General features: G+C 36.1%; 1 protein-coding gene and 1 non-coding gene across 2 annotated transcripts in view; one reads left to right on the top strand and one right to left on the bottom strand.

Annotated features, from left to right (window-relative positions):
* The first annotated feature begins 245 nt into the window (after nucleotides 1-245).
* SH2D4A (SH2 domain containing 4A) overlaps nucleotides 246-25,496 on the top strand; it is an 88,878-nt gene continuing 63,627 nt past the window's right edge. The window contains exons 1-3 of the mRNA XM_049771862.1: nucleotides 246-489; nucleotides 18,646-18,805; nucleotides 19,972-20,137. Of these exons, the coding sequence (XP_049627819.1) occupies nucleotides 309-489; nucleotides 18,646-18,805; nucleotides 19,972-20,137 (507 nt within the window). The 5' untranslated portion in view covers nucleotides 246-308. The remainder of the gene's footprint in view (nucleotides 490-18,645; nucleotides 18,806-19,971; nucleotides 20,138-25,496) is intronic.
* LOC126007339 (U6 spliceosomal RNA) lies at nucleotides 11,460-11,566 on the bottom strand. The gene has a single exon (XR_007494920.1). It is a non-coding gene; the product is annotated as a U6 spliceosomal RNA (small nuclear RNA).

Genomic DNA, 25,496 nt, shown 5'->3' with positions numbered 1-25,496 from the left:
TTCTTTTTTCTCCTGAAATGAAAAGGAATATTGTATTTTCTTCAAGTGTTAGAAGATTGTCCTTGATTGGCATTCATACATTTTAATACTGCCTGCTTTTTGATTATTACTCTTTTCAGGTTCAAAAACAGCACTTTAGAAAAAAATGTTTGGTGTGAAGAACCAAAAGACTGTTTGCTGAAAATTTTTTCCCCATTAATTGCTGATCCCTGCAAGTCTGGGTGAGTGTAAGTGTAGACTAGAGGCATACCTGGAAGCCATTTTGAAGAACTATTGCCACAGTTGTAAAAGACTCCTGCCCTGCAAAGATGCTGAAACAGATACTGTCAGAGATGTACATAGATCCTGATCTGCTGGCAGAGCTCAGCGAAGAACAGAAACAGATCCTGTTCTTTAAGATGAGAGAGGAACAGATCCGTCGATGGAAAGAGAGAGAAGTGGCGATGGAAAAAACAGAGCCCCTGCCAGTGAAATCCAGACCAAAGAAAGGTATACTTGGCTACTCTTTTCTGAATGTGTTAGGAGAACAGCTCCAGGCTTGTTTTTAGCATTGCAGTAATCAGAAGCAAGCCAGCTGTGAATTTCAATTTGGTAGATGGCCCCTAAATGTTATTGAGATTCTAACAGGGCAGTTGATCCTGTTTGAAGTTCACATACTTTACAAGGGTACATGCACACACTGCAATTGCCATGGAGTTGTGTATTTGTAAACAGATCTTTTACTTAAAATTGTATTGACTTTAGGCTGAAAATTTACCTCTGGAGGTAAATTTTAAAGGGTGTTAAAACAAGTTTATCCTCCCCTCATTGTTACAGATGTTTAATTTTCTGCTAACAGCATGTAAAATACTTGTACTAGTATACATATAGAAGTTGTATTTCTATTTCTTAGAGTTTAATAGATTTTAAAAATTACCCTTTTTAGGGCAACTCCCACTTAAAAGAAAATGCTACTGTAAAGGAAAAATGTTACATTTTTTAGTATGAGTTGATTTTTTTTTTTTTGTACATACTTCTTCCTTACCCAAGAAATTTGCTTGAGAAGGACTTTTGACACCATATGGGAGGAATTAAAAATAGAAACACTATGGGGCCAGAGCGATAGTGCAGCAGTAGGGCATTTGTCTTTCATGCGGCTGATCCAGGAGGATGGACCTCGGTTTGATACCCAGTGCCCCATATGGTCCCCCAAGCCAGGAGCTATTTATGAGCACATAGCCAGGAATAACCCCTGAGTGTCACTGGGTGTCATATATATATATATATATATATATTTATAGTGTATATATATACACTAAACTAAAAATTAAACTAAAACTAAAAATATATACACAGTCACTAAATAAAGCATATATTAATTATCTTTTTCCCTTGCTCCAACTAATTCTGTTGTCGATGAATGCCTAAGTATTCATCTCTGAAAAATGGGTTGTTTTTTTTTTTTGGTTTTTGGACCACACCTGGCAGTGCTCAGGGGTTACTCCTGGCTGTCTGCTCAGAAATAACTCCTGGCAGGGACGGGACCATATGGGACACCGGGATTCGAACCAACCACCTTTGGTCCTGGATCGGCTGCTTGCAAGGCAAACACCGCTGTGCTATCTCTCCGGGCCCTGAAAAATAGTTTTAAAGGTCACTTACAGAGGCATTCAAGACCAATTTCTCTTCATTTTCAGTTAGTCCAGAAAATATACAATTTGATTAAATGGTTCAAGGTTTTAAAGATTAAGAAAATAAATTTTATTTCTTAAAAATGAAATCAGTTTAGTGACCTTTACCTGATGCAGCTTTTACTAAATTCTTTTTCCAATTTTAATGATATTCAAATAGATCTAGTATATTATTGGGTAACTTTATTCTTATTTTCAACACTTGTAGCTTTTTTGTCATTTTGCAATGTATTTTTATATATTATATATTTTATATATATTTATTTATACATTTATATATTATATCTCATTTTCACAGAACTACAGAGTGTGTGTGTTGATTTGTGCTATTTTACAGATGGAAAATGTAGAATAAGGTAAATTTAGAAATATATTCAGCACACTGCGAGTCATAACTCAGACTGTTGGTTTTAAAAGTACTCTATAGGATAGAGAGACAGTACTGTAGCTTATCCACTTGTCTTGCATTTGACCCAGATTCATCCCCCAGTGTCAATTGGTACCCTGAGCACTTCCAGGATTGACATTTGAGCATAGATCTAGAAGTCTAGTAATCTCTGAGCATAACTAGATGTGGCTGCACCAAACAAATAAAACAACAACAAAAAAGAACACCTGAAAAATAAAACCAGTGCCTGATAACAAAGCTTATTAAACTTTTGTCACTAGTTACCCTTTCACCTGAGAAATATATATATATATATATATATATATATACGTATAGTAAATACGTATTCAAATAAATTTCTTGATAATAAAGCATACATTTCTTTTAAAAACAAGATATTAAGATTTTTTATTATCACCACATTCAGTTAAGTGACACTATATATGACCCATTGTTTAAGAAGCTAGGTTTTATCCCTAGGCTTTAAACTTTGCTTTAACAAAGAGCACTTCCATTTAAATGTCTGTGTTGATTTACTTACCTCCTTCCATTCTTTATTCAGTTGATCAGATATCTTTCTTTCTTGGGGCACCAAGTCAGTTAAGAACATAATCTATTAATGTGATGAGGGACTTTGCCTAGTGGGAAAGCTGAGGTGTTCTAGCCTCAACTTTAGGGGTGATAGTTGCAATATTTTGGTCTTTTTTATTTGATTTTCTTGCAATAATTTTAGTTTCTTAGATTAAATTTTTTATTTGCTCTGTTTTGAATCAATATCTTTGAAATCCTGTACAACTAACTAAAAATAATTATAGGAAGGGGAAGAAATATGCCAGCATACACAGTAAAGACTATTATCAGTTTTTTATGTCCCAAAGTTTGTGATTTCCTTATGTGTACCATTTGGAAATTTATATTTTGCTCTAAATTTGTTATTCTTCTGGCTACAATAAAAGGTAATCTCTGAGGTTCTTTACTCCATTTTCCTTACAAAGAGAGTACTTCTCTTGTCATGTTCTGTGTTTGAAGATAAAGTCAAATAGAGTACAAGACAATGCTGCTGTGATTGATACTTAACACGTCATTTCTGTGTTCTTAAGCCTACTAAGCCCCTTATCACTGTTTGTCAAAACTTTACTCTGTACCTCTTCATTTCAGGACTGTCTCCTTGCCTCTCCCATCGTCATTCTCTCTTAGTGATAATAAACTGGGTGAAATACTGCCTTTTCTTAGCACTTCTTAAATGGGATGTCAGTTTGATTTGTGGCCTTTTCTTGGACAATTCAATAATATTTGATGCTTATTTACATTTATTTTCACTATTCTAAATCATCACTTATCAGTTATTTTATTATAATCTGATCTCTCTCTTTTTAAATTAAATGTCATTTAAAATTTTTAATTGAAGATAACATGTAGAAGAAGACAGTTTAATGACACATTTCTTCAGGACTTTTCACATTAAAACAATAAGTAATGATATGAAGAAAAGAAAAAAGAAAATGTAGTTTAAGGAAATCATAAATTGATCTTGAGTGATAGCACGCAGTAGGGTGTTCAACTGGCATGCGGCCAATCCAGGACAGACCAGGATTCAATCTCTGGCATCCCTTGAGGTCCCCAAAGCCTTACAGGAGCTATTTCATTTTTTTAAATTTTTTTATTGAGACCAATGTGAATTACAAGTCTTTCATAGCTGTATTTAAGGAGCACAGTAACATTGGTGGTGGCCATTCCCACCACCAGCATTGATTTCCCTCCACCTAGTTCCCAGCATGCCTCTCATGCCTCTACTCTTAGCCCCCTGGACTGCTAGTGTAACAGGTCCATTTTCTTTAACTTTTTATAGTTTGGGTCTCGATTCTATTATCATTTGACTTTGGCTTAGGGAGTTAGATCTGACCTTTTTTTTTTTCTATGCAATGCTCCCGAAACCACTTTTTTCCATCAATTTTTAGGAAGACATAGAAATATGAGACAGAACAAAATGTTCTAAGGTTTTGTCAAAAAAGTTGGGAGCTCCTATCTAGAAGCTATAAATAAAATTAAAAGAAGAAAAAAGGGGGGCAGATGTGGCAAGGTTTTCTTTCTTTCAATTTCTTTCTTTTGTTCTTTCTTTGTTTCTGTCTTTTTCTTCCTTTCATCCTTCTTTCCTTCCTTTCTTCCTCTCTTCCCTTCTTCCTTCCTTCCTTTCTCTTTTTCTTTCTTTTCTTCCCTCCTTCCTTTCTCTTTTTCTTTCCTTCCTTTCTCTTTTTCTTTCTTTCTTTCTTTCTTTCTTTCTTTCTTTCTTTCTTTCTTTCTTTCTTTCTTTCTTTCTTTCTTTCTTTCTTTCTTTCTTTCTTTCTTTTTCTTTCTTTCTTTCTTTCTTTCTTTCTTTCTTTCTTTCTTTCTTTCTTTCTTTCTTTCTTTCTTTCTTCTTCTTTCTTTCTTCCCTCCTTCCTTTCTCTTTTTCTTTCTTCCTTTCTTTCTTTCTTCTTCTTTCTTTTTTCTTTCTTTCTTTCTTTCTTTCTTTCTTCTTTCTTTCTTTCTTTCTTTCTTTCTTTCTTTCTTTCTTCTTTCTTTCTTTCTTTCTTTCTTTCTTTCTTTCTTTCCTTCCTTCCTTCCTTCCTTCCTTCTTCTTTCTTTCTTTCTTTCTTTCTTTCTTTCTTTCTTTCTTTCTTTCTTTCTTTCTTTCTTTCTTTCTTTCTTTCTCTCTCTTTCTTTCTTTCTTTTTATTTCTTCTTTCTTTCTTCCTCTTCCATTCTTCCTTCTTCCTGTCTTTCTCTTCTTTTTCTTTAATTCATTCATTCTTTCTTTCTTTCTTTCTTTCTTTCTTTCTTTCTTTCTTTCTTTCCTTCCTTCCTTCTTTCTTTCTTTCTTTCTTTCTTTCTTTCTTTCTTTCTTTCTTTCTTTCTTTCTTTCTTTCTTTCTTTCTTCCCTCCTTCCTTTCTCTTTTTCTTTCCTTCCTTTCTCTTTTTCTTTCTTTCTTTCTTTCTTTCTTTCTTTCTTTCTTTCTTTCTTTCTTTCTTTCTTTCTTTCTTTCTTTCTTTCTTTCTTTCTTTCTTTCTTTCTTTCTTTCTTTCTTTCTTTCCTTCCTTCCTTCCTTCCTTCCTTCCTTCTTCTTTCTTTCTTTCTTTCTTTCTTTCTTTCTATCTTTCTTTCTTTCTTTCTTCTTTCTTCTTTCTTTCTTCCCTCCTTCCTTTCTCTTTTTCTTTCCTTCCTTCCTTCCTTCCTTCTTTCTTTCTTTCTTTCTTTCTTTCTTTCTTTCTTTCTTTCTTTCTTTCTTTCTTTCTTTCTTTCTTTCTTTCTTTCTTTCTTTCTTTCTTCTTCTCTTTTTTCTCTCTTTCTTCTTTTTATCTTTGTTTTTCTTTCATTATTTTTTGCATAGACACAATATAAATGGTTGGATAATTAGAAAGGAAATTCCCTTGGCCTAAGAGATACAGGGTTTCTCTACCCATGAAGCATACTGTCATAAGCCAACTATATGATCTGGGCATGTTAGTTGTCAAAGTCCAAAGTCATTTTTATGGTCCCAGGAAAAATTCTGCTCAGTGGTGGTTGTTGTAATCAGTCTTCCATAATTAGAGATCTTGATTTTTGCACAGATCCTAGGACATACCATCTTCTGAGTTCATCTTACCATTAGGTGGTGAGGTAGGGCAACCTGCTCTTACATCAAATTGTTGCTGTTTCCTCATCATTAGAGTGTCATATAAACCTACACTAGAGCAAGTTGGTGTGAGAGAGGTATTAGGGTTCCTCCGGGGGAATTTGATTCCTGGTTCTGGTGCAGGAAACAGAGCCAATTCAAAGGTTGGGATCTGAAAATTTGGGGTTGGATAGTTGATGTCTGATCTGAGGCCTTCCTTAGTCAAGTCCCCATGACAAATGTTCAGAGTGGAAGTTGCCCCTGCATTATAAAATCTATGGGTTTTTATTCCTTTAGATAAGAACATCTTTCTATACATAGATTTCCCCATTTTAGTGTGCCTAGGAAAAAAGTAATTATGCCATATTATATTATTGGTGTATTTAGGGTTAAAAATAACAAGCTATAAAGTCTCTGTGTCCTGGTTTTGACCTGATCTCTTATTCTAAGCAAGACTTTCCTACTAGAATTTTCTACTAAGCAGTTTAAAAAAGGTGGGGTGGGGGAGTTATTTCTACATATGGAAATAAAAATTAAGAGCTATAACTAAGGAAATGTGTTCACAGAAACATGCAAAGAAAATATTGATATCCTCATTAAGTCATTTGAGATAGTCTGAGGGGGGATAAGATCCAAGGCACATTTTACCATACACTTTGGTCTTGTTGAGTCCGAGAAATGGTTTGCAGCAGTCAGGGATCAGATAGTATCCTCGAACTGGGGGTCTCTCTGCAGTTGAATCTGATAGCAATCAACAGTCCACACTAAGGATAGGTGGGAGAAAAATGGCCACATAGAATTAGTCAGCAGGAGCAGTGGCTGCATCTTCTTGCTGTGGAGAGAGATGGGGGGCTGAAAGGGTATCTTTTTGCTTTGGGAGCCAGATGGCAGCTTGATGGGACAGGTCCTGGTTCCTGAGGAGTTAAGAACTGAGGGTAAAGAGAGTTAAATAGAGAGAGATTATAGATCAGGTTTAAATGGGTGGGAGGACAGAGGGATTTTATAAGGTAGTGAATAGACAGACATTGGAGATCTATTTGTAGGTTGTAGATTGAGGACTGACCCTTATGGGATGGATCAGAACACTTAAAAATTATGGGGCTGGCACATCAGGGAGAAAAGGTTTTCCAATTTCTAGCCATCTCATCAATAGTGGGGATAAACTGATAAAAAAAATTTGGGTGTTAGGTCGTACGTGAAGCATTTTAGGATAAACATGATTTTCATGTCTAGAGTACTAAGCAATATGGTAGTGAACATTATAAGAGGAGTCTACCCTCTTGTGTCATCATCTACTATGTCTTGTGCATCAAGGTTCCTTTTCTGCTAGGAAAATGACAGTGTTGGCATTATGATACAATAGTTATGTATCTTAGATCAAAAATAATAATAATTTGCAAAAGCATACCCAATGAATGGGACCTATAGTATAAATCTATGATGTGCAGTTGCCTATTTCAGTGGTCTCTATGTATATAAGCATTAGATAACAATAACAAACATAATAAAAAGAAATGAATAAATTGGAGTATTTTGTCAAGACATAGTCGTAATGAGTACTGCATTTGGAGTCTAATGTGATATAGCACTGAAACGTGAACTTAAAATGACCAACCTATATTTCTAAGAATAACTGTGGACAAAGAAGTTGAAGAGTTATTTTATACATAATAAAATTAAGGCACTAAAACATACTGATAGTGAGCACTGCAGTGGAAGTCTCTGGCTTCCAATCATAATCTGCACCTATGAATAAAAACATTAGAATATTATTATAGGCCCCTGTAGTGAGAGGTTGATTGGACACTTTTTAAATCAAAACAGTTGTTTCTGTTGTTGCAGGGCTTTTTTGTAGTATAAAAGAGAGTAAAGGCTTTATATTTCTCCTCTTTCCACTTGATTTGTTCCCTTCTCCTAATTATACTATGGCATCTATGGATTTCAGAGTATCTAACATTTAAGCCATGTGTTTCTTCATGGAGTTATTCAAAATGTCACATAAAAGTGATATAATTTTGTATTTATCCTTCTGTTGACTTACTTTACTTAAATTATATTTTATAGTTTCATCCATATTGCTGAAAATCGCATAATTGTACCATTTCTTACTACTATATAAGTCAACAGAAGGATAAATACAGAATTATATCACTTTTTTCTTACTACTATGTAGTGTTCCATTGTGTATATGCACCATATCTTCATGATCCACTCATCTGTTGTTGGACTTGATTTCAACTCTTAGATATTGTACTGAGTGCTTCAATAAATAGTGGTGTGCATACATACTTTTGTATGAAATTTTTTTTATCCTGGAGATAGATACCCAAGAGAAGGATTGCTTGGTCTTATGGAAGCTCAATTTTAAGTTTACTGAGAACCCTCCATAATGTTTTTTATAGGGGTTGGACCAGGCAACATTCACATCAGCAGTGGATGAGTTCCTTTCTTAGCACATCCCCCCAACAGATTGTTTCCATTTTTTTGTTTGTCTTTTTTGGCCACACCGGGTGATGCTCAGGGGTTATTCCTGGCTATGCGCTCAGAAATTGCTCCTGGCATGGGGGACTATATGGGATGCCCGGGAGATCCAACAACAGTCTTTCCTAGGCAGACACCTTACTGCTCCGTGTCATACTCACTAGGGTAAGATGGTCATCATTGTTATCTTGATTTGGATTTCTCTAGTAAGTGATGATGCACATGTTTTAATGTGTCTTTTGGCCATTTGTTGGTCTTCCTCAAAAAATGTATATTTTATTTCTTCTCCCCATTTTTTGATTTTTTTAAGTCTGCGGCCCTAAGCTTTGTGAGTACTTTGTATATCCTAGAAATCAAATATTTATCTAATGTGTTGAATGCAAAAAAATTGTTCCCATTCACTTAGCTGTCTTCTAGTTTTATCCCATGTTTCTTCTGCCATACAGAACTTTTTACTTTGATGTATTCCCATTTATTTAGGTTTGATGTTATAGCTCTTACCATTAAAGCATCCTATAATCAAAGACTTCTTTGAGGTATAAGTCTTGGAGTGTTCTGCCTATGCTTTCTTCAAGGAACTTTATGGATTTGGGTCTGGTTTCAAGGTCTTTAATCCATTTTGAGTTGACTTTTGTAAAAGATGTGAGGTATGGATCAATCTTTATTTTCTTACAGGTGGTTTTCTAGTTGTTCTAACACCATTTTTGAAGAGACTGTCTTTGTTCCATTTCAAATGTTTGACTCCTTTGTCAATATTAGTTTGACTATATATTTGGAAGTATGTCACTGAATATTCTATTCTGATACACTGGTCTGAGATTCTGTCTTTGTTCTAATATTATTCTGTTTTGATCACTATGGCTTTGTAGTAAAACTTCAAGTTAGGTAAAGAAATGCTCCCCAGTTTCTTGTTTTTCAGTATGGATTTGGCTAACCTGGGTCTTTTGTAGTTCCACACGAACTTTATAGTTGATTGTTCTAAGTCCTTCAAGAATGATGTCTGAGTTTGAATAGGGATTTCACTGAATATGTATGGTAGTTTAGGTAAGATGGTCATTTTGAGGATATGGATTTTTCCAACCCATGAACATAGGTTGGAATTTCTTTCTGAAGTGTTTTTAAGTTTTCATGATATAGGTCTTTCACCTCTATTGTTAGGTTGATTTCTAGGTACTTGATACTTTTAGATACTATTTTAAATGGGATGGACTCTGTTATTTCTTTCTCCTCTGATTCCTTTATTTGTATGAAGGATTGCAACTGTCTTTTGAGTATTGAATTTGAAGCCAGCCACTTTGCTGTATTGGTTTATTGTTTCTAGGAGCTTTTCTATGTACTATTTAGGATTTTCAATTTTATTATCATATCATCGGCAAATAGAAATAGTTTGAATTCCTCTTTTTCTTATTTGGATTCCTTTGATAGCCTTCTCTTGTCTGATTGCTATTGCTAGAACTTCTAATACTATGTTGAATAAGACTGGAGGCAGTGGGCAACCTTGCCTAGTCCTGACCTTAGAGAAAATCTTCTAGTTTTCACCTTTAAAGGTGATGTTGGCTGTGGTCTTCTTATAGATAGCTGTAACTATACTGAGGAAGATTCCTTACACCCCTATTTTGCTGAGTATTTTCATCATAAATAGGTGTTGGATTTTGTCTAATGCCTTCTCTGCATTGATTGATATGATCATATTGTTTTTTATCATTCTTTTTTGTTGATGTGGTGTATGGTATTTTTGATTTGTGTATGTTGAAAAGTCCTTGTATCCATGGAGTGAAACCCACTTGGTCATGATGTATAATCTTTGTGATGTGTTGTTGGATTCAGTTTGCTAAGATTTTGTTAAGGATTTTTGTGTCTATGTTCATTAGTGACATTTGTCTGTAGTTTTCTTTCTTCGTGGTATCATCAGCTTTGCGGATGAGCATAATATGAGCTCCATAAAAGGAATTATGAAGGAACTAGGAATTTTCAATATTTTAGAAGAGCCTGAGGATCAATGATAGTTATTCTTCTCTGAATGCTGTTAGAATTTACCTGTAAACCATCTGGTCCTAGACTTTTATTCTTGGAAAGTTTCTTAATTATGTTTTCAATTTCTTTACTGTGATTGACCTGTTTAGGCTTTTTGTTTCCTCCTTACTAAGTCTTAGGAGAAAGTTTTCCAGGAATCTGTCTATTTTTTTTTTTCTGGGTTCTCTAACTTAACTGAGTACAGTTGCTCATAATAAGCCCTTGTGAAGTATTGTATTTCTTGAGGCTCTGTTGTAATCTCTCTCCTTTAATTTGTCATCTGATTTTTTTTAGTGTTTTTTCCTTTTTTTCCTTGTGAGTCTTGCCAGCAGTTTGTCTATCTTGTTTATTCTTTCAAAAGACCAGCTCCTGGTCTCATTGATTCTTTGAATTCTTTTCTTTGTATCTTTGTTGTTATTTCTGATCTGGTTTTTATAATTTCTTGTCTTCTGCTGTGTTTGGGTTCATTTGCTGCTGGTTTTCTAGGTACTTAAAGTATCCCTGTAAGTTGTTGATTTTGTCATCTTCCTCTTTACTAATGAAGGCTCGTATTGCTATGAGTTTCCCCCTAATTACTGCTTTTGCTGTGTACCATAGATTTGGCAATTTCCTTCTTGGTTGTCATTTCTCCCTTTTAAGGAATCTTTTTATTTCCTTGATTTCCTCTTTGATCCAGCTGTTGTTAAGAAGCATGTTGTTTAGTCTCCAGATGTTGAATTTTCTCTACATCTTTTTTTTTTGGGGGGGCACACCCATTTGATGCTCAGGGGTTACTCCTGGCTAAGCGCTCAGAAATTGTATCTGGCTTGGGGGGACCATGTGGGATGCCGGGGGATCTAACCGCGGTCCTTCCTTGGCTAGCGCTTGCAAGGCAGACACCTTACCTCTAGCGCCACCTCTCTGGCCCCTTCTTCACATCTTTTTATAGTAAATCTTGATTTCTGTTGCTTTGTGATCTAATAGAGTGCTTAGTATAATTTTTTTTTTTTTTTTGGTTTTTGGGTCACACCTGGCAGTGCTCAGGGGTTATTCCTGGCTCCAGGCTCAGAAATTGCTCCTGGCAGGCACAGGGGACCATATGGGGCGCCGGGATTTGAACCGATGACCTCCTGCATGAAAGGCAAACGCCTTACCTCCATGCTATCTCTCCGGCCCCGCTTAGTATAATTTTTATACTTGTACTTTATGTAAGTTAGATTTGTGTCCTAAGGTGTGGTCTATCCTAGAGAAGGTTTCATGTACACTTGAGAATAATGTGTATTCCACTTTCTTTTTTTTAAATATGGAACACTTCACGAATTTGCATGTCATCCTTGTGTAGGGGCCGTGCTAATCTTCTCTGTACCATTACAATTTTTGCATATGTGCTGCCGAAGCAAGCACATGTATTCCACTTTCTAAGAATAGAATGCCCTGTATAAGTCCATTAGTTCCAGTTCTTCTAGTTTCTCATTTAGGGCTCTTAAGTCTTTGGTAGTGTTCTGCCTAGTGGATCTGTCTAGTGATGATAATGACATGTTTAAATCTCCCATTCCTATCACATTTCTGTTCATATGTTTACATATTTTGCTGGCTCTACATTTGATGCACAAAAGTTGATCAGAGTTAGTACTTTTTGGTCTAATGTTGCCCTGATCAATGAGTAGTGTCCGTCTTTGTCTCTGAATACTTTCTTGAGGTAGAATGCAATTTGGTATGATATAATTATGGCTGTCCCAATTTTTTTCAGTGACATGTATAATTGAATCTCATGCTTTTACTCTCAGCCTGTGTCTATCCCTAACTTTTAAGTGTATGTTCCTACAGGCAGCAGATATCAGGGTTTTATTTCCTGATCTAACTCTCTACTCTGTGCCTTTTAATGGAAAAGTTTAGTCCATTGACATTTAAGGAAATTATTGACAGAGAGGATTGTTGTGCTGTTATATTGTAGAGGGTTGTTGTTGTTTTTATAATTGGGTGTTTGGTTGTGTAATTTATCACTGAGTAGTAGTTCATTTAGAACAGAGGTCTCAAACTCGCAGCCTGCGGGCCGTTTGTGGCCCTCTGTACAACATTTTGTGGCCCGCGGCTGGCCTTCAAATATTGCAGTATTCGTGATCATTCACTTACTGAATAATCTCAATAAAAATCGCATTAGTGGGCCCGGAGAGATAGCACAGCGGTGTTTGCTTTGCAAGCAGCCGATCCAGGACCTAAGGTGGTTGGTTCGAATCCCGGTGTCCCATATGGTCCAATCCCGGTGTCCCATATGGTCCCCCGTGCCTGCCAGGAGCTATTTCTGAGCAGACAGCCAGGAGTAACCCCTGAGCATTGCCGGGTGTGGCCCAAAAAACAAAAGAAAAAAAATCGCATTAGTAAGAAAAAAATCGCATTAAACATTCGTATACCCCGAGCAGTTCCATTCGAGGTATGGAAATGTTTAATGCGATTTTTTGCGATTTTTTTCTTACTAATGCGATTTTTTATTGCGAATATTCGGTAAGCGAAATCCCTTATGCGCCCTGCCTCACCCCGACTTTGCCTCCTGCTGACCCCCAGGTAAATTGAGTTTGAGACCCTTGATTTAGAATCTGTTTGTTTAGCTCAAATATTGCAAGTTCTTTTTGTCTGAGAATATATTTAACCCTTCCTCCAATATAAATGAGAGTTTTTCTGGGTACTAGGTTGAAAGTTTATTTCATTGGTAGTTTAAATATGTCATTCCACTACTTCTTACCTGAATTGTTTCAAAAAGAAGATCTGGTTTGATTCTCATGTTACTTCCTTTGTACTTGAGAGTATTTTTCACCTGTATTGCTTTGAAGGATTCATCTCTCTCTCTCTCTCTCTCTCTCTCTCTCTCTCTCTCTCTCTCTCTCTCTCTCTCTCTCTCTCTCTCTCTCTCTCTCTCTCTCTCTCTCTCGCCTTTTGGATTACTATATGTTCTGGTGTTATTCTGTTAGGGTCTATTTTGTTTGGTAGTCTTTACATCTCTTGAATTTGTACAACTACCTTTTTCCAGACAGTGGGAAAATTGTTTGCTATTATTTTCCTCAGTACTTTACCCTTTTACTGCCCCTTCTGGTATTCCTATAAGTCATAGATGATTTCTTTTGTCTTTTTTCATTAAGCACATTACAGTTTCTTCCAATTTTGTGTCTCTCCTTTCATTTTTTTCTTTTTTTTTTTTTTGCTGGTCCCTCATTGGGTGCATATATGGTTATGAGTGTGATTTCTTCCTGTTGTATATATCCCTGATTATTATAAAATGTCCATTTTTGTCCCTTATAACTTCTAAATCTGAAGTTTGTGTCATCTGATATTTTTATGGCCACTCCAGCTTTTGTAAGTGTGTTGTTTGCTTGGACAATTGTCCTCTAACCTTTGATTTTGAGTCTATCTTTGTTGTGACTATTCACATGTGTTTCTTGTAGGCAGCAGAATGTTGGATTCAGTTTTTGATCCATTTACCACTCTGTGTCATTTACCTTGTGCATTTAGCCCATTGATATTAAGAGAGGTAATCGTCATGGGATTTAGTATCATCTTTGTGTAGGAGTTTGGTATGTCTTTTGGTCTGTCTTTTCTTTTTTTTTTCTCTTTTTTTTAATAATTCTTTTTTTTTATTTAAACACCTTGATTACATACATGATTGTGTTTGGGTTTCAGTCATATAAAGAACACCACCCATCACCAGTGCAACATTCCCATCACCAATGTCCCAAGTCTCCCTCCTCTCCACCCGACCCCCGCCTGTACTCTAAACAGGTTCTCAATTTCCCTCATACATTCTCATTATTAGGACAGTTCAAAATGTAGTTATTTATCTAACTAAACTCATCACTCTTTGTGGTGAGCTTCCTGAGGTGAGCTGGAACTTCCAGCTCTTTTCTCTTTTGTGTCTGAAAATTATTATTGCAAGAATGTCTTTCATTTTTCTTAAAACCCATAGATGAGTGAGACCATTCTGCGTTTTTCTCTCTCTCTCTGACTTATTTCACTCAGCATAATAGATTCCGTGTACTTCCATGTATAGGAAAATTTCATGACTTCATCTCTCCTGACAGCTGCATAATATTCCATTGTATATATGTACCACAGTTTCTTTAGCCATTCGTCTGTTGAAGGGCATCTTGGTTGTTTCCAGAGTCTTGCTATGGTAAATAGTGCTGCAATGAATATAGGTGTAAGGAAGGGGTTTTTGTATTGTATTTTTGTGTTCCTAGGGTATATTCCTAGGAGTGGTATAGCTGGATCGTATGGGAGCTCGATTTCCAGTTTTTGGAGGAATCTCCATATCGCTTTCCATAAAGGTTGAACTAGACGGCATTCCCACCAGCAGTGGATAAGAGTTCCTTTCTCCCCACATCCCTGCCAACATTGTTTATTCTCATTCTTTGTGATGTGTGCCATTCTCTGTGGTGTGAGGTGGTATCTCATTGTTGTTTTGATTTGCATCTCCCTGATGATTAGTGATGTGGAGCACTTTTTCATGTGTCTTTTGGCCATCTGTATTTCTTCTTTGTCAAAGTGTCTGTTCATTTCTTCTCCACATTTTTTGATGGGATTAGATGTTTTTTTCTTGTAAAGTTCTGTCAGTGGCTTGTATATTTTAGAGATTAGCCCCTTATCTGATGGGTATTGGGTGAATAGTTTCTCCCACTCAGTGGGTGGCTCTTGTATCTTGGGCACTATTTCCTTTGAGGTGCAGAAGCTTCTCAGCTTAATATATTCCCATCTGTTAATTTCTGCTTTCACTTGCTTGGAGAGTGCATCCTTTCTTTTTTGATATTTTTATCCCTGCTGGCTTGTAATTTGTCTTCAAGTTCATCTATGCAATTCTCCATCTATGTAATTCACTATTACGGCTTCCTGGCATATTTTTAGTTCCTTCATTTCCATTTGTGTTGATTCTCTCATCTGTGTAGAGATGTTTTCCAAAACATTATGGGGGAAAGTTGTTTTTGAGTTGGTTGAATTGCTTGTCTATAGGTTTCTTAATTATTTGGCTAGTGATTCCTTGAATTCCATTGCTAAGACATTAAATGCTGATTTTAGGTCCTAATCTATAAAGTTTGTGAGCTGGAGACTTGACATTTGCTAGGATTTCTCTCCATGTTCCCAGATACTGGTGTTTTTTTTTTATTAGTTTCCCAATTATTCTTTGCATTGCATGGGTTGGGGTGCTGGAGTGTCAGTGTATTTCAAAAAAAGTGATCTGTTTAATTGTGTAAGAGGTGGTTGGAGGTATATATGTTTTAGGGTTTATTTATTCAAGGTAAGTGAGTTTACCCAAGTATGATAGAATTTTTGCAAACTAGTCTGTTGAGTTGTTCTTCTGATTTTGGGACTGTATATTTTCTAAGAAAAGAAATATTGAGCCTTATTTGCCTAGAATCATATAAACTGAAGTGTCTACTAGGTTTGTGCAGCAGCAGGACTATGGTCGGAGTATGTATATGCAGTTTACACAGACCTCTCCTGAGCAGGAGCACTAAGGACTTCTAGCCGGTCACAGCTGGACTTTTTTTTTCCTTTTAATATAAGATCTACTCTGTAAGTTTTCAAAGTGTTTGAATGCTGTGTGGTTTATAAAGATAGTGACCTTTTAGCAACTATAATATTACAATAGGAAATGATAAATTCAAGAGGAGGGATTTATTGAATTATAAATGAAAATATTACTTCAAAACATTATGGGAAAGATATTTCTTCAAAATAGAAAGGAGTATAGGTGTCTCTATCAGCTGCGCTGTGACACAGTGGAAAGCCAAGAGCCATGTGTTCAGCCAAGCACGGAGTACTCTGGAGAATAGCTTCTTAATATGGGTTAGCACATGATACCTTAAATTTTGTTAAAAAATGTTTTTTATTTAATTTATTAGAGTAACTGAGTTATACATCTACTTTACATGTCTATTCATCAAGGTCTGTATAAATATTACTCAGACATAAAGGGGTTATGAGTGGAAAAAATTTTAAGGACCCTGCTCTAGAGGGTGCATTGATTCAGTGTGATAGGACACAGGCAACCAGGGTTTCTGGTTTCTGATTTTAATAACTAAGGTTATCGAATGGTAAAAAGTTTCACTGTTATAACAAAATGAGAGGTCGGGTCAAGCCTGAGGAAATGAAAAGAGTTGGAGTGATATTCGTGATCTGTGTTTTTCCTTGAACGTAATAGCTGATGGTTTCTCAAAATCAAGACTTACTTGATAACTGGCACCATAAAGAGTCCAAGATGAGAGATCTAATTTGGCAGTATGATTTAGAGAGTCACTGGCATTTAAGTGGTGTTTATAGAAGTCTTAACCTTAATGTAGATTCTAAGAATTCTGGAGACTGCCTGTGAATGGGCCATTAGGAAGTCTGCAAACAATGTAAAGCATTATGCAAAATGTGTGCATTTTTCTAGGGCCAAATTTTTATTGAATCTTCAGTCCCCCTTTAAGATATACCAGCCATTGGTATAGAATGTGTTACTGCTGGAAAATACAGGCAGAATCAAAGTTGTGGTGATGAAGAAGGGGTTGCTTAATTACCCTTTTACAGAGCCTCAATTTCCTTGATTTCCTAAAGTTTTATCTAGAGTGATATTATAAAGAATGCAGTCATGGCAAAGGAATGATCAGAATGGACATGATCATGGTTTCCCTACCCCAGATGGGGAGGTTAGCCATTCCTTGTTTTTCTGATCTGAGGATAGGATATCTTAGAGGAAAGACCATAGTATGGAAGATTCTTAGGGTATCAGAAGTCTAATAATGATTTAACAAAGTAGTAAGAATAGATACCCTGTTGATATCAGCTCTGATGGTACCCTATTTCATTTCTAATATAAAATTTTTGGAGGTCCTTAATGATGATCTTCTTCAGTTTTTTGCCCATTTAGTCTTTGGACTTCTTTTAGTGGAGACTAAGTAGATTGTTCTCTCCCCCTCCCCCCACAGTCTCTCTCCATCTCTATCAGACCTCTCTCAGACATATATTTTATAATGTTGTTGGGGGTATTAAATGGTTGCTGAGTGTTGGGTGCACAGTTTCAGGTTCCAGTAGGTTTCATGACATATACCTTAAGAGGTGACATCAACCTTCAGCCTTTGCCTTCTGCAACTCTGCCAGGAATGTTATACCACACACATGTAAAATGAAATAACCCTGGCCATTTCTATTTTTTAAGTTTTTTTGGGGGGGGGCTTTTTTGGAGGGGTCACTCCCAGCAACACTCAGGGGTTACTCCTGGCTCTACACTCAGAAATCACTCCTGGCAGGCTCGGGGAACCATATAGGATGCCAGGATTCCACCATCGCAAATGCCCTACCTCCATGCTATCTCTCTTGCCCCAAGTTTTATTTTTAATAAAATAAAATCTTACATTGAATGACCTCTACAGGATTGTTAATCATTGAGTTTCAATCATACAATCTTCAACACCCATCACAAATCAGTGCACATTTCTCAACACCAATGGTCTAGGTTCCATCTTGCCCTCCCCCATTCCTAGGAATGCCTACTTTCCCTAGAATTTAAGAACATGACCTCTCACTGCCCATATATCAGAAGCATGGTACAGATAATGTAATGTAGCCCCGGTATCAACTGCAAACAAAGGTTATTTTAGTCACTCTACCCTTTACCACAGTAGGTAATACTGTCTTCTCACAAACAGATATGAAGTCTGAGCTGCCATATAGTGAATAATAGAAGTGGTAATAAAAGTTAGCATCTGTTGAACTCCCATCACTTAAAAAAGAACCTCTTATGCCCATCCTATCTACTCCTCTCAGCAAACCTCAGTGATTTTTAATGTTATTCCTACTTTGCAGAAGAATTAGAGAATTGGAGAAATGGAATATAATGTGTCCAAGGTCTATGATAAGTAGCAATTCTAGAATTTTCTATCTTTTTCTCTCTTTAGTATTGTTTTAGTGTCTGGGCCCCACATACTAAGCTTTGACTGTGGCAGAGATCACATTTGGAGATTAAAGTCATAACTTCACTCTGTACCACCCACCTCTAATGCTAGGATTTGAACTCAGCCAGCCCAATACTAAAAATACATATTTGTCAGCACTGAATTTTAAAAAGATAGTGGAAAAAAACAGCCACTGAAGCAGTTGTGTGAGTCTAGGTTACATGGAGACACTAGACTTAATAAGAACTTATAGTATCTGATAGTAGCACTGTTACTCCAAAGGACAATGCCAACAATACATGATTTTTTTTACCCCAGGTTGACATCTTTATTTAAATATACACATGAAAGATTATATTCATTACATTTTGAAACTAACACTCGTATAAATGAAGCCCCATTATAGCTCTTACATTGTTCCCTGGAATGCTACCTATTTTTTAAATCAAGTTGCAAGTGCTTTATGCTTTACCCAACATCCCTGAAAACTCAAAAAATCATATGGTAAACAAAATAACCTATTAATATATTTGTTTTTTTAATTTTTTAAATTTTTGTTTGCAGAGAATGGCAAATCTGTTCATTGGAAACTGGGAGCTGATAAGGAAGTCTGGGTCTGGGTGATGGGTGAACACCATCTAGATAAGCCCTACGATGTGCTCTGTAATGAAATTATTGCTGAGAGGGCCCGGATGATGGCAGAGCAAGATAAAGAAGAGCTCAGGTATGGCACCAGAATCCAGTGTGATACTGGCTGGACTTTACAAAACAATGCAAAGCATTCTTACTTAGAGGATATGGTGGGAGAGCAGAGTGGAATTTGAGCAACACAAAATTAATTTGACATCTCTCATGAAAATTTATTTTCTAAAAATACTTTTATTTAATTAAAGAATCATGATTTGGGGCCGGAGAGATAGCATGGAGGTAAGGCGTTTGCCTTTCATGCAGGAGTTCATCAGTTCAAATCCCGGCACCCCATATAGTCCCCCGTGCCTGCCAGGAGCGATTTCTGAGCCTGGAGCCAGGAATAACCCCTGAGCACTGCTGGGTGTGACCCAAAAACTACAAAAAAAAAAAAAAAAGAATCATGATTTACAAAGTTATTTACAATTTAAGTTTATGCATATAATATTGCAACATAATTCCACCACCAGTATTGGAAATTTCCTTCACTTTTCATTTTGTTATAATATTAGCTGTTCCATTGTCCATTATTATTCTAGCTTTGATAGGAATTTAGGTTCTCAAGTTCTAAGTGGTTTCACCAGAATCATTATAACAATGCCAACATAGCTGAGTGTCAGGAATATTAATGAGAAGCAACTCAACGCATAAAATGTAGACCTTGAGACAACTTCTAAGGTATGTGCAGCTGACCCTTCTGCTCAGTTCCTTGGATAGCCTTTATGAAATTTGCTATCTCTTGGGCATAGACAGCCCTATTATAAGATAGTATAATAAAAGAGATCATGTGGGTCTGGACTTAGTTCAATGGCTTGGGATGCAGTCCACTAAATACTGTGATTTTAAACTATGCAGGAATATTTGGAAAATAAATATCTTGGCAGATGAACATTTGAAGACAGTATATTCTAACAATTTTGATTTTGAACCATTGGAGAAACCTGAATTCAGTCCTGGCTGTGTCCATAAGGCACATATCATTATTTTGAGCTCTTGTAACAGAGTAAGGATAGCACTTTATTGTGAAACCTTAGTGTCATTAAAATTATTAGCAAAGTTATATGCTTTGGTATATACTTACGTATATTCTCAGCAGTTTATATCTATTACTGTTTTTTTACATAATTTGAATGTAGATATTTATTTGGAAACCTCTGAATATTAAATAATGTTTTTAATAATTTCTCTTTTGCTTCTCTTCAGAAAAACTCAATCGAGAGAGTTCATAAATAACCTAAAACCAACATCATGCTACTATGATGTACAGGTACCAGATAACTTGGAGACTAAGAACATATGTAAGAAAGCAATGGAAGAAGAAAAGTTGGGGCAACTCTCAGCATACTCCCAGGAAAAAGAAAAAATTCCAGTAAGTATTTCATATCTATAATCATGCATGATTACATAAATTGGAGAAGAAATTGGGATCACTTAGATGTTTGGAAATAAGAATCATGCTCTTAAACTGACTTTATTGGGGAAAACCTCTTCCAAAATTGAAGGCCCAATTATTGATTTAATTTTGAAAATTTTGGCTTACCTGTTAATTTTTGAAAAAGATAAAGTACTTTTTATAAGGGAATAAAATTGGGAAGAAAGAACTCCAGAAATAAAACTTTATATTTTAAGATATTTTCATGGTCTATTTTTCCTTATTATAGGTGTACTATAATATGGTCCATAAAAAAGTTTCTCTGGGGGATTAGGAAGTTAACAAGGATTTGTATACTTATCTAAAGTCTATAAAGTGTCAATTTGTCACAACCATACACAAATAAATGTGTATGGTATGTTTTAAATAACATTTTAATTACCAAGATGGGAAAAGGGACAGATCTAATATTTGCATTTGTTATTTACCCTCCTTGTTCTATAGTAATGTAACATTTATGATCTAGTAGGTTATCTTGTGTTGCATTTTTCTGATTTTTAGAGGATTTGACAAAATTAACCTTAGTTTCATAAATTCTATCTGTGATTGAAGAACAGTTATTTTCTTATAATAATAGAATTTGATACTCAGCTTTCAAATCTATATGATTTTCTCCTTGCATTTTGGTTTAGAAGAACAGTAAAAATACATTATGACAAACCTTCTTCTGCCAGGAATTCAATTACTCTGAAAATGAACAGGATTTACAGATCTTTTTAAAACTTTTATTCAAGTCTTTCAATTCATAACACTGTCGTGTATGCTCTTTGAGGCTATCAAAGACGGATACATTTATCTGTCCTTACTACATGGGCATAGGACTACTTAATACTTTAATAATTAACAGGATGGGCAAGAAAGATAGTAAAGTGGTTAGGGCATTTGCCTTGAATGTTGCCAATATGGTTTTGATCCCAGTATCTCATATGAACTCCTGAGCCTATCAAGAGTGGTCCCTGAGGGCCCGGAGAGATAGCACAGCGGCGTTTGCCTTGCAAGCAGCCTATCCAGGACCAAAGGTGGTTGGTTCGAATCCCGGTGTCCCATATGATCCACTGTGCCTGCCAGGAGCTATTTCTGAGCAGACAGCCAGGAGTAACCCCTGAGCACCGCTGGGTGTGGCCCAAAAACCAAAAAAAAAAAGAGTGGTCCCTGAGCACAGAGCCAAGAGTAAGCCCTGAGTGCTTCTAGGTAGAGCCCCCAAACCAAAAAAGTAACGAAAGTAGAAGGTTACTACATGACAAAACACACTGATGAAAAATTCAACTAATCCTTATGGCAACATATGAACTAATTTGATTTGGATTTGTTTATACTAGCTTAAAGAAAATGGTCAATTTATGTTTAGTCTTCCAAAGCCTTTTATTTGGTATATGACAGATTTGGAATTTAACCTTGAGGTTTACAAGGTTCTTTAATCACTATTTTACTGCATTTCCTTGTTTAGATGAGGAATATGGGGAGTTTAATAAATATCTATAACAGTGATGATCAATATATTTAAGGTTAAAAAATTGTAAAAAATGTTCTGCATCATGGTCATATGGGTGTTTTCCTCCTCTCTGAATTAAACTTTCCCAGACTTGCTTGACACTCAGCATGTTTGATATGAAACTCTTCTCAAACTCTTTATTTGATACCTCTCAAATAAAGAAAAATAGCAATATAGAAAAAAAATAAATCATCCTCCAAGAACACTTAATATTGTATACTTATATTTGTGCCGGAATTATAAAATATTCATAATAAATCTGTCAAATTATATTAAAGAGCTCAAGTAAGATGCTTACCTTGGTACAGTATGGTAAAATTTTTACCTTACATACAGCTAACTGGGGTTGGAACCTTGGCGCTCCATTTAATATCCTTAGCCTAGTCAGGACTGATCTCTGAGTACAGAGTATGACCTGAGAGCCACTAGGTGTGGTCTCAGATCAAATTATACCAAAATAACAAATATAGATTCAAATAAATTCTATGTTCAGTATAGTTGTACTATATTAATGTTATAGAGAAAGTAGCATGGATCCATTTCTTAGATATCTGCTAATGGGTCTTTCAGAAAGAGATTGGGATAATGTATAAGGAAGCATTTAGGCATAAATAACATAAAAAAAATCAGTGAAAGTTTGTATATTTTTGCTTTTTATATTTCCCTGTATCAGAAAAAAATGATTCCAGGGTCTTAAAGACATACATATATCTATGCATATATGTATATAAATATATGAAATAAAGAGATAATCCTAATATTGAGTAATAACTCATTCCTTAAAAATTGCCATATGTACTAGTCATTAACATCACAGTTTTGGCGTATAAACACAATCAGTACTGGCATGACATTTACATTAAGGTAGCAAGGAGTGACTTCACATAGTGTATAATTTGAAATGACAATAAGTGTTACTAGGTCTCTGATTCTATCAGAAACTCTGTAGTAGTTGAAGTAAAAAGGACTTAGTGGGGGGGGCTACTTTATTAGCATGTGATCAAGTAAGGGATCATGTTATTAAGTGATGAAAAGGGCAAAGCCAGACAGCATTGGGTCTTAAGACTAACTTATAAATGTCGATCTCTATTTCCAAGAGCAGTTGGAAAGTATCCTTAACTTTCTTAGTAAAGGATGTTAACTTTCTTACCTTACATTTTGAAAGGAACTGTTTCATTATTACATCAGAATAGGTGAAGGAATGTGATTTCCTTCACATGGAATGTTGTTTCTAACTACTGAAAAGAGGGAGACGATGGGTGTCATCAGTGTAAGTAAGACTATCTGAAGAATGGGGCTTTATTTTTTATTTTAACATTTAGACTCTATGATTTACTGAGCTGTAGATAACAGCAATTAAGGTCTTTAGTGTTACATCTCAAAGCCACCACCAGTGTAAGTGTCATTCCTTTAAAATGTCCCAAGTAGAGAAGGAATCAATTTTACAAGAAAACCTGAATCCAGTTTAGAGACATCAATGATTTCTCCAGTTCCTTGGAGTGAAAGTCACAGTTTATATGTTGATTTGAGGCATAATAGTAAGTCTGTACAATCCAGCTTAGAATTCATAGAGCTACTTCTTTTCTGGTTATTTTATTATTCAATACTCTAGTGAAGTAGACAGTGCAAACACTATATCTTTCATACAAATGGAGATATCAGTTTTCAAAGAGATTAAGTGGTGCATCATTTGCTTCTCTTCAGAAAAACTCAAGAGTTATCCCAAATCAGAATGTTCATTGTTCGAGTAGATACTCTAATTTCCCTCTCCATCATAACTTGACATATTTTTTTGTTTTGGGGCTACAAATATTTAGGGTGTATGTTCAGGGATTACTTCTGGAGAAGATCAGAGGGCTTTATGTGATGCCAGTGATGGAACTAGAGTTAACCGTGAAAAGGGGAAGTGCATTACCTGCGTTATCCTCCAGTCCCAGCTTTAACATATTTAAAATAATTTGTCATCGAATTCAGACCTACTCCTTTAGATTAGAACTAGTGGAAAAATCTGCCTAGAGCTTTAGAAGTCTATTTGTGTCCAAAAAGAAATTCAGATTCTCATGATAAAAGTGTAAATTATTTTTTGTTTTAACACACTATTAGAAGCATGTGGTCATTAACATTTCATTGACTAAAAAAATTTAAAATTTTTAAGTAAAACTTTAAGATATATTAAAGTAAAATGACCTGATTACGTTTGTATATTTGCAAATGGAGGAATTGACAAATTGTAACCACAAAATGTGTCACATATTCTAATAAGGTTCTCCTGGCCGAAACTGAAAGCAACTTTTACTTATCTGAGATGAAATCTTGCCAAAGATGTATAGAGCAGGTAAAAATTAAATTAACCCGAACATTGATGTCCATTGAGTATTGTATAATCTCTTATTTTAGGTCAAAGCTTCTAATTAATATTTACCCCTTAGATTGGAAGTCAAGCAGAGGTACAACAGAATAGATTTTTGCATTTAGATCTGTCAGTGTATTTTTTTTTAGTCTTTTCTGATTATTTTTGAAAACTGGAATGAATAAAATGAAGGTTCCCCTTTGGACTATGGAGGGCTTGGGATAAATATCAAAGTTATTCTTTATCTTGTCTTTTACAAAGTTGTAGTTCAAATAAAATGAAATCAGGTTAAGACAATTTCAAGCACAACTTCAAAGGATGAAAACAGTGTATCTTAAGAACACAGGTAATGACAAAGGCCAACAAAACAGGGGGTCCAATATACATAGGGGAGGGATTTCCCTCCTCCGCCCGTCCCCCAGGGCCCTAGTTGCCAGGGCCGGCCATGAAGACCCGCCTGGCGTGGGGGGTCCCAGTCTCCTGGACCCAGTGTTCAGTCCAGGAGATCTGTGGCCCGCTGTCTGACCAGCGACCTTGACATACCAGAAAAAAAGAGGGACGGCTTTCCTGGCATGTGCGCTCTGCTGGGACCAACTGCGAGCTCCCTCTCCAGTTTGAAAATTGAAAGGGGAGGGGTTTCCCTCCTCTGCCCGCCCCCACCCCCCAGGGCCTGAGTTGCCAGGGCCGGCCATGAAGAAGACCTACCACTGCTTTGGCATTGATTTACTCCAAAGAGTACTCCCAACACCCAGGCGACTCAGCAACAGTCTGCATGCAGGGCAGATCGCTCCGCATTTAATGGTATGCTGAAACTAGAAAATGCTCCACATCAGCCTGACATTGATGAAAGAAATGCACAGAATCCAGAGTCTTTAAATATATGAGTCTGATACCAACAATAGCTAACGTGTGAAAAAGTTTCACCGGGACCTTGAGAATGACTGGAGTTGGATAGACTGGTATGCCTGGAACCCAGAGCCTTCTTATGCCAATAAACTTCTGGGGTGAGGCCTTTTTGTAATCAGGTCAAGGATTTTTTTTCCCATTTTCTCCATTTTTCTGGACCTATGCAAACATTGGCGATTGCCACTATCACACCTTTACTATATTTCTTTACTCTTATCCTTTAAGGAAAAAAATACAACTTACTCAACTTAAAAACAAATTACTGTAGTAGAATGCCTGTCTCGAATACAGGCAGAGGATGGGAAGGGGGGAGGGGGTAATGTTGCACTGGTGAAGGGGGGTGTTCTGGATATGACTGTAACCCAAATATGATTATGTTACTTAAATAAAAAATATATTTAAAAAGAAAAGAACACAGGTAATGGAGAGAGAATTTAGAGATTAAGTTGCATGCCTTTCATGGAGCTGGCCCTCATAAAAATCCCTGGCACCACGAGTTTCCCCCAAGTGCTGCTGGGTGTTGGAATTGCTAAGCCCCTGAGAATAGC

The sequence above is a fragment of the Suncus etruscus genome, chromosome 4 (assembly GCF_024139225.1).
Source record: "Suncus etruscus isolate mSunEtr1 chromosome 4, mSunEtr1.pri.cur, whole genome shotgun sequence".
Lineage (NCBI taxonomy): Eukaryota > Metazoa > Chordata > Mammalia > Eulipotyphla > Soricidae > Suncus > Suncus etruscus.
This window is presented reverse-complemented; position numbering and strand designations above follow the sequence as displayed.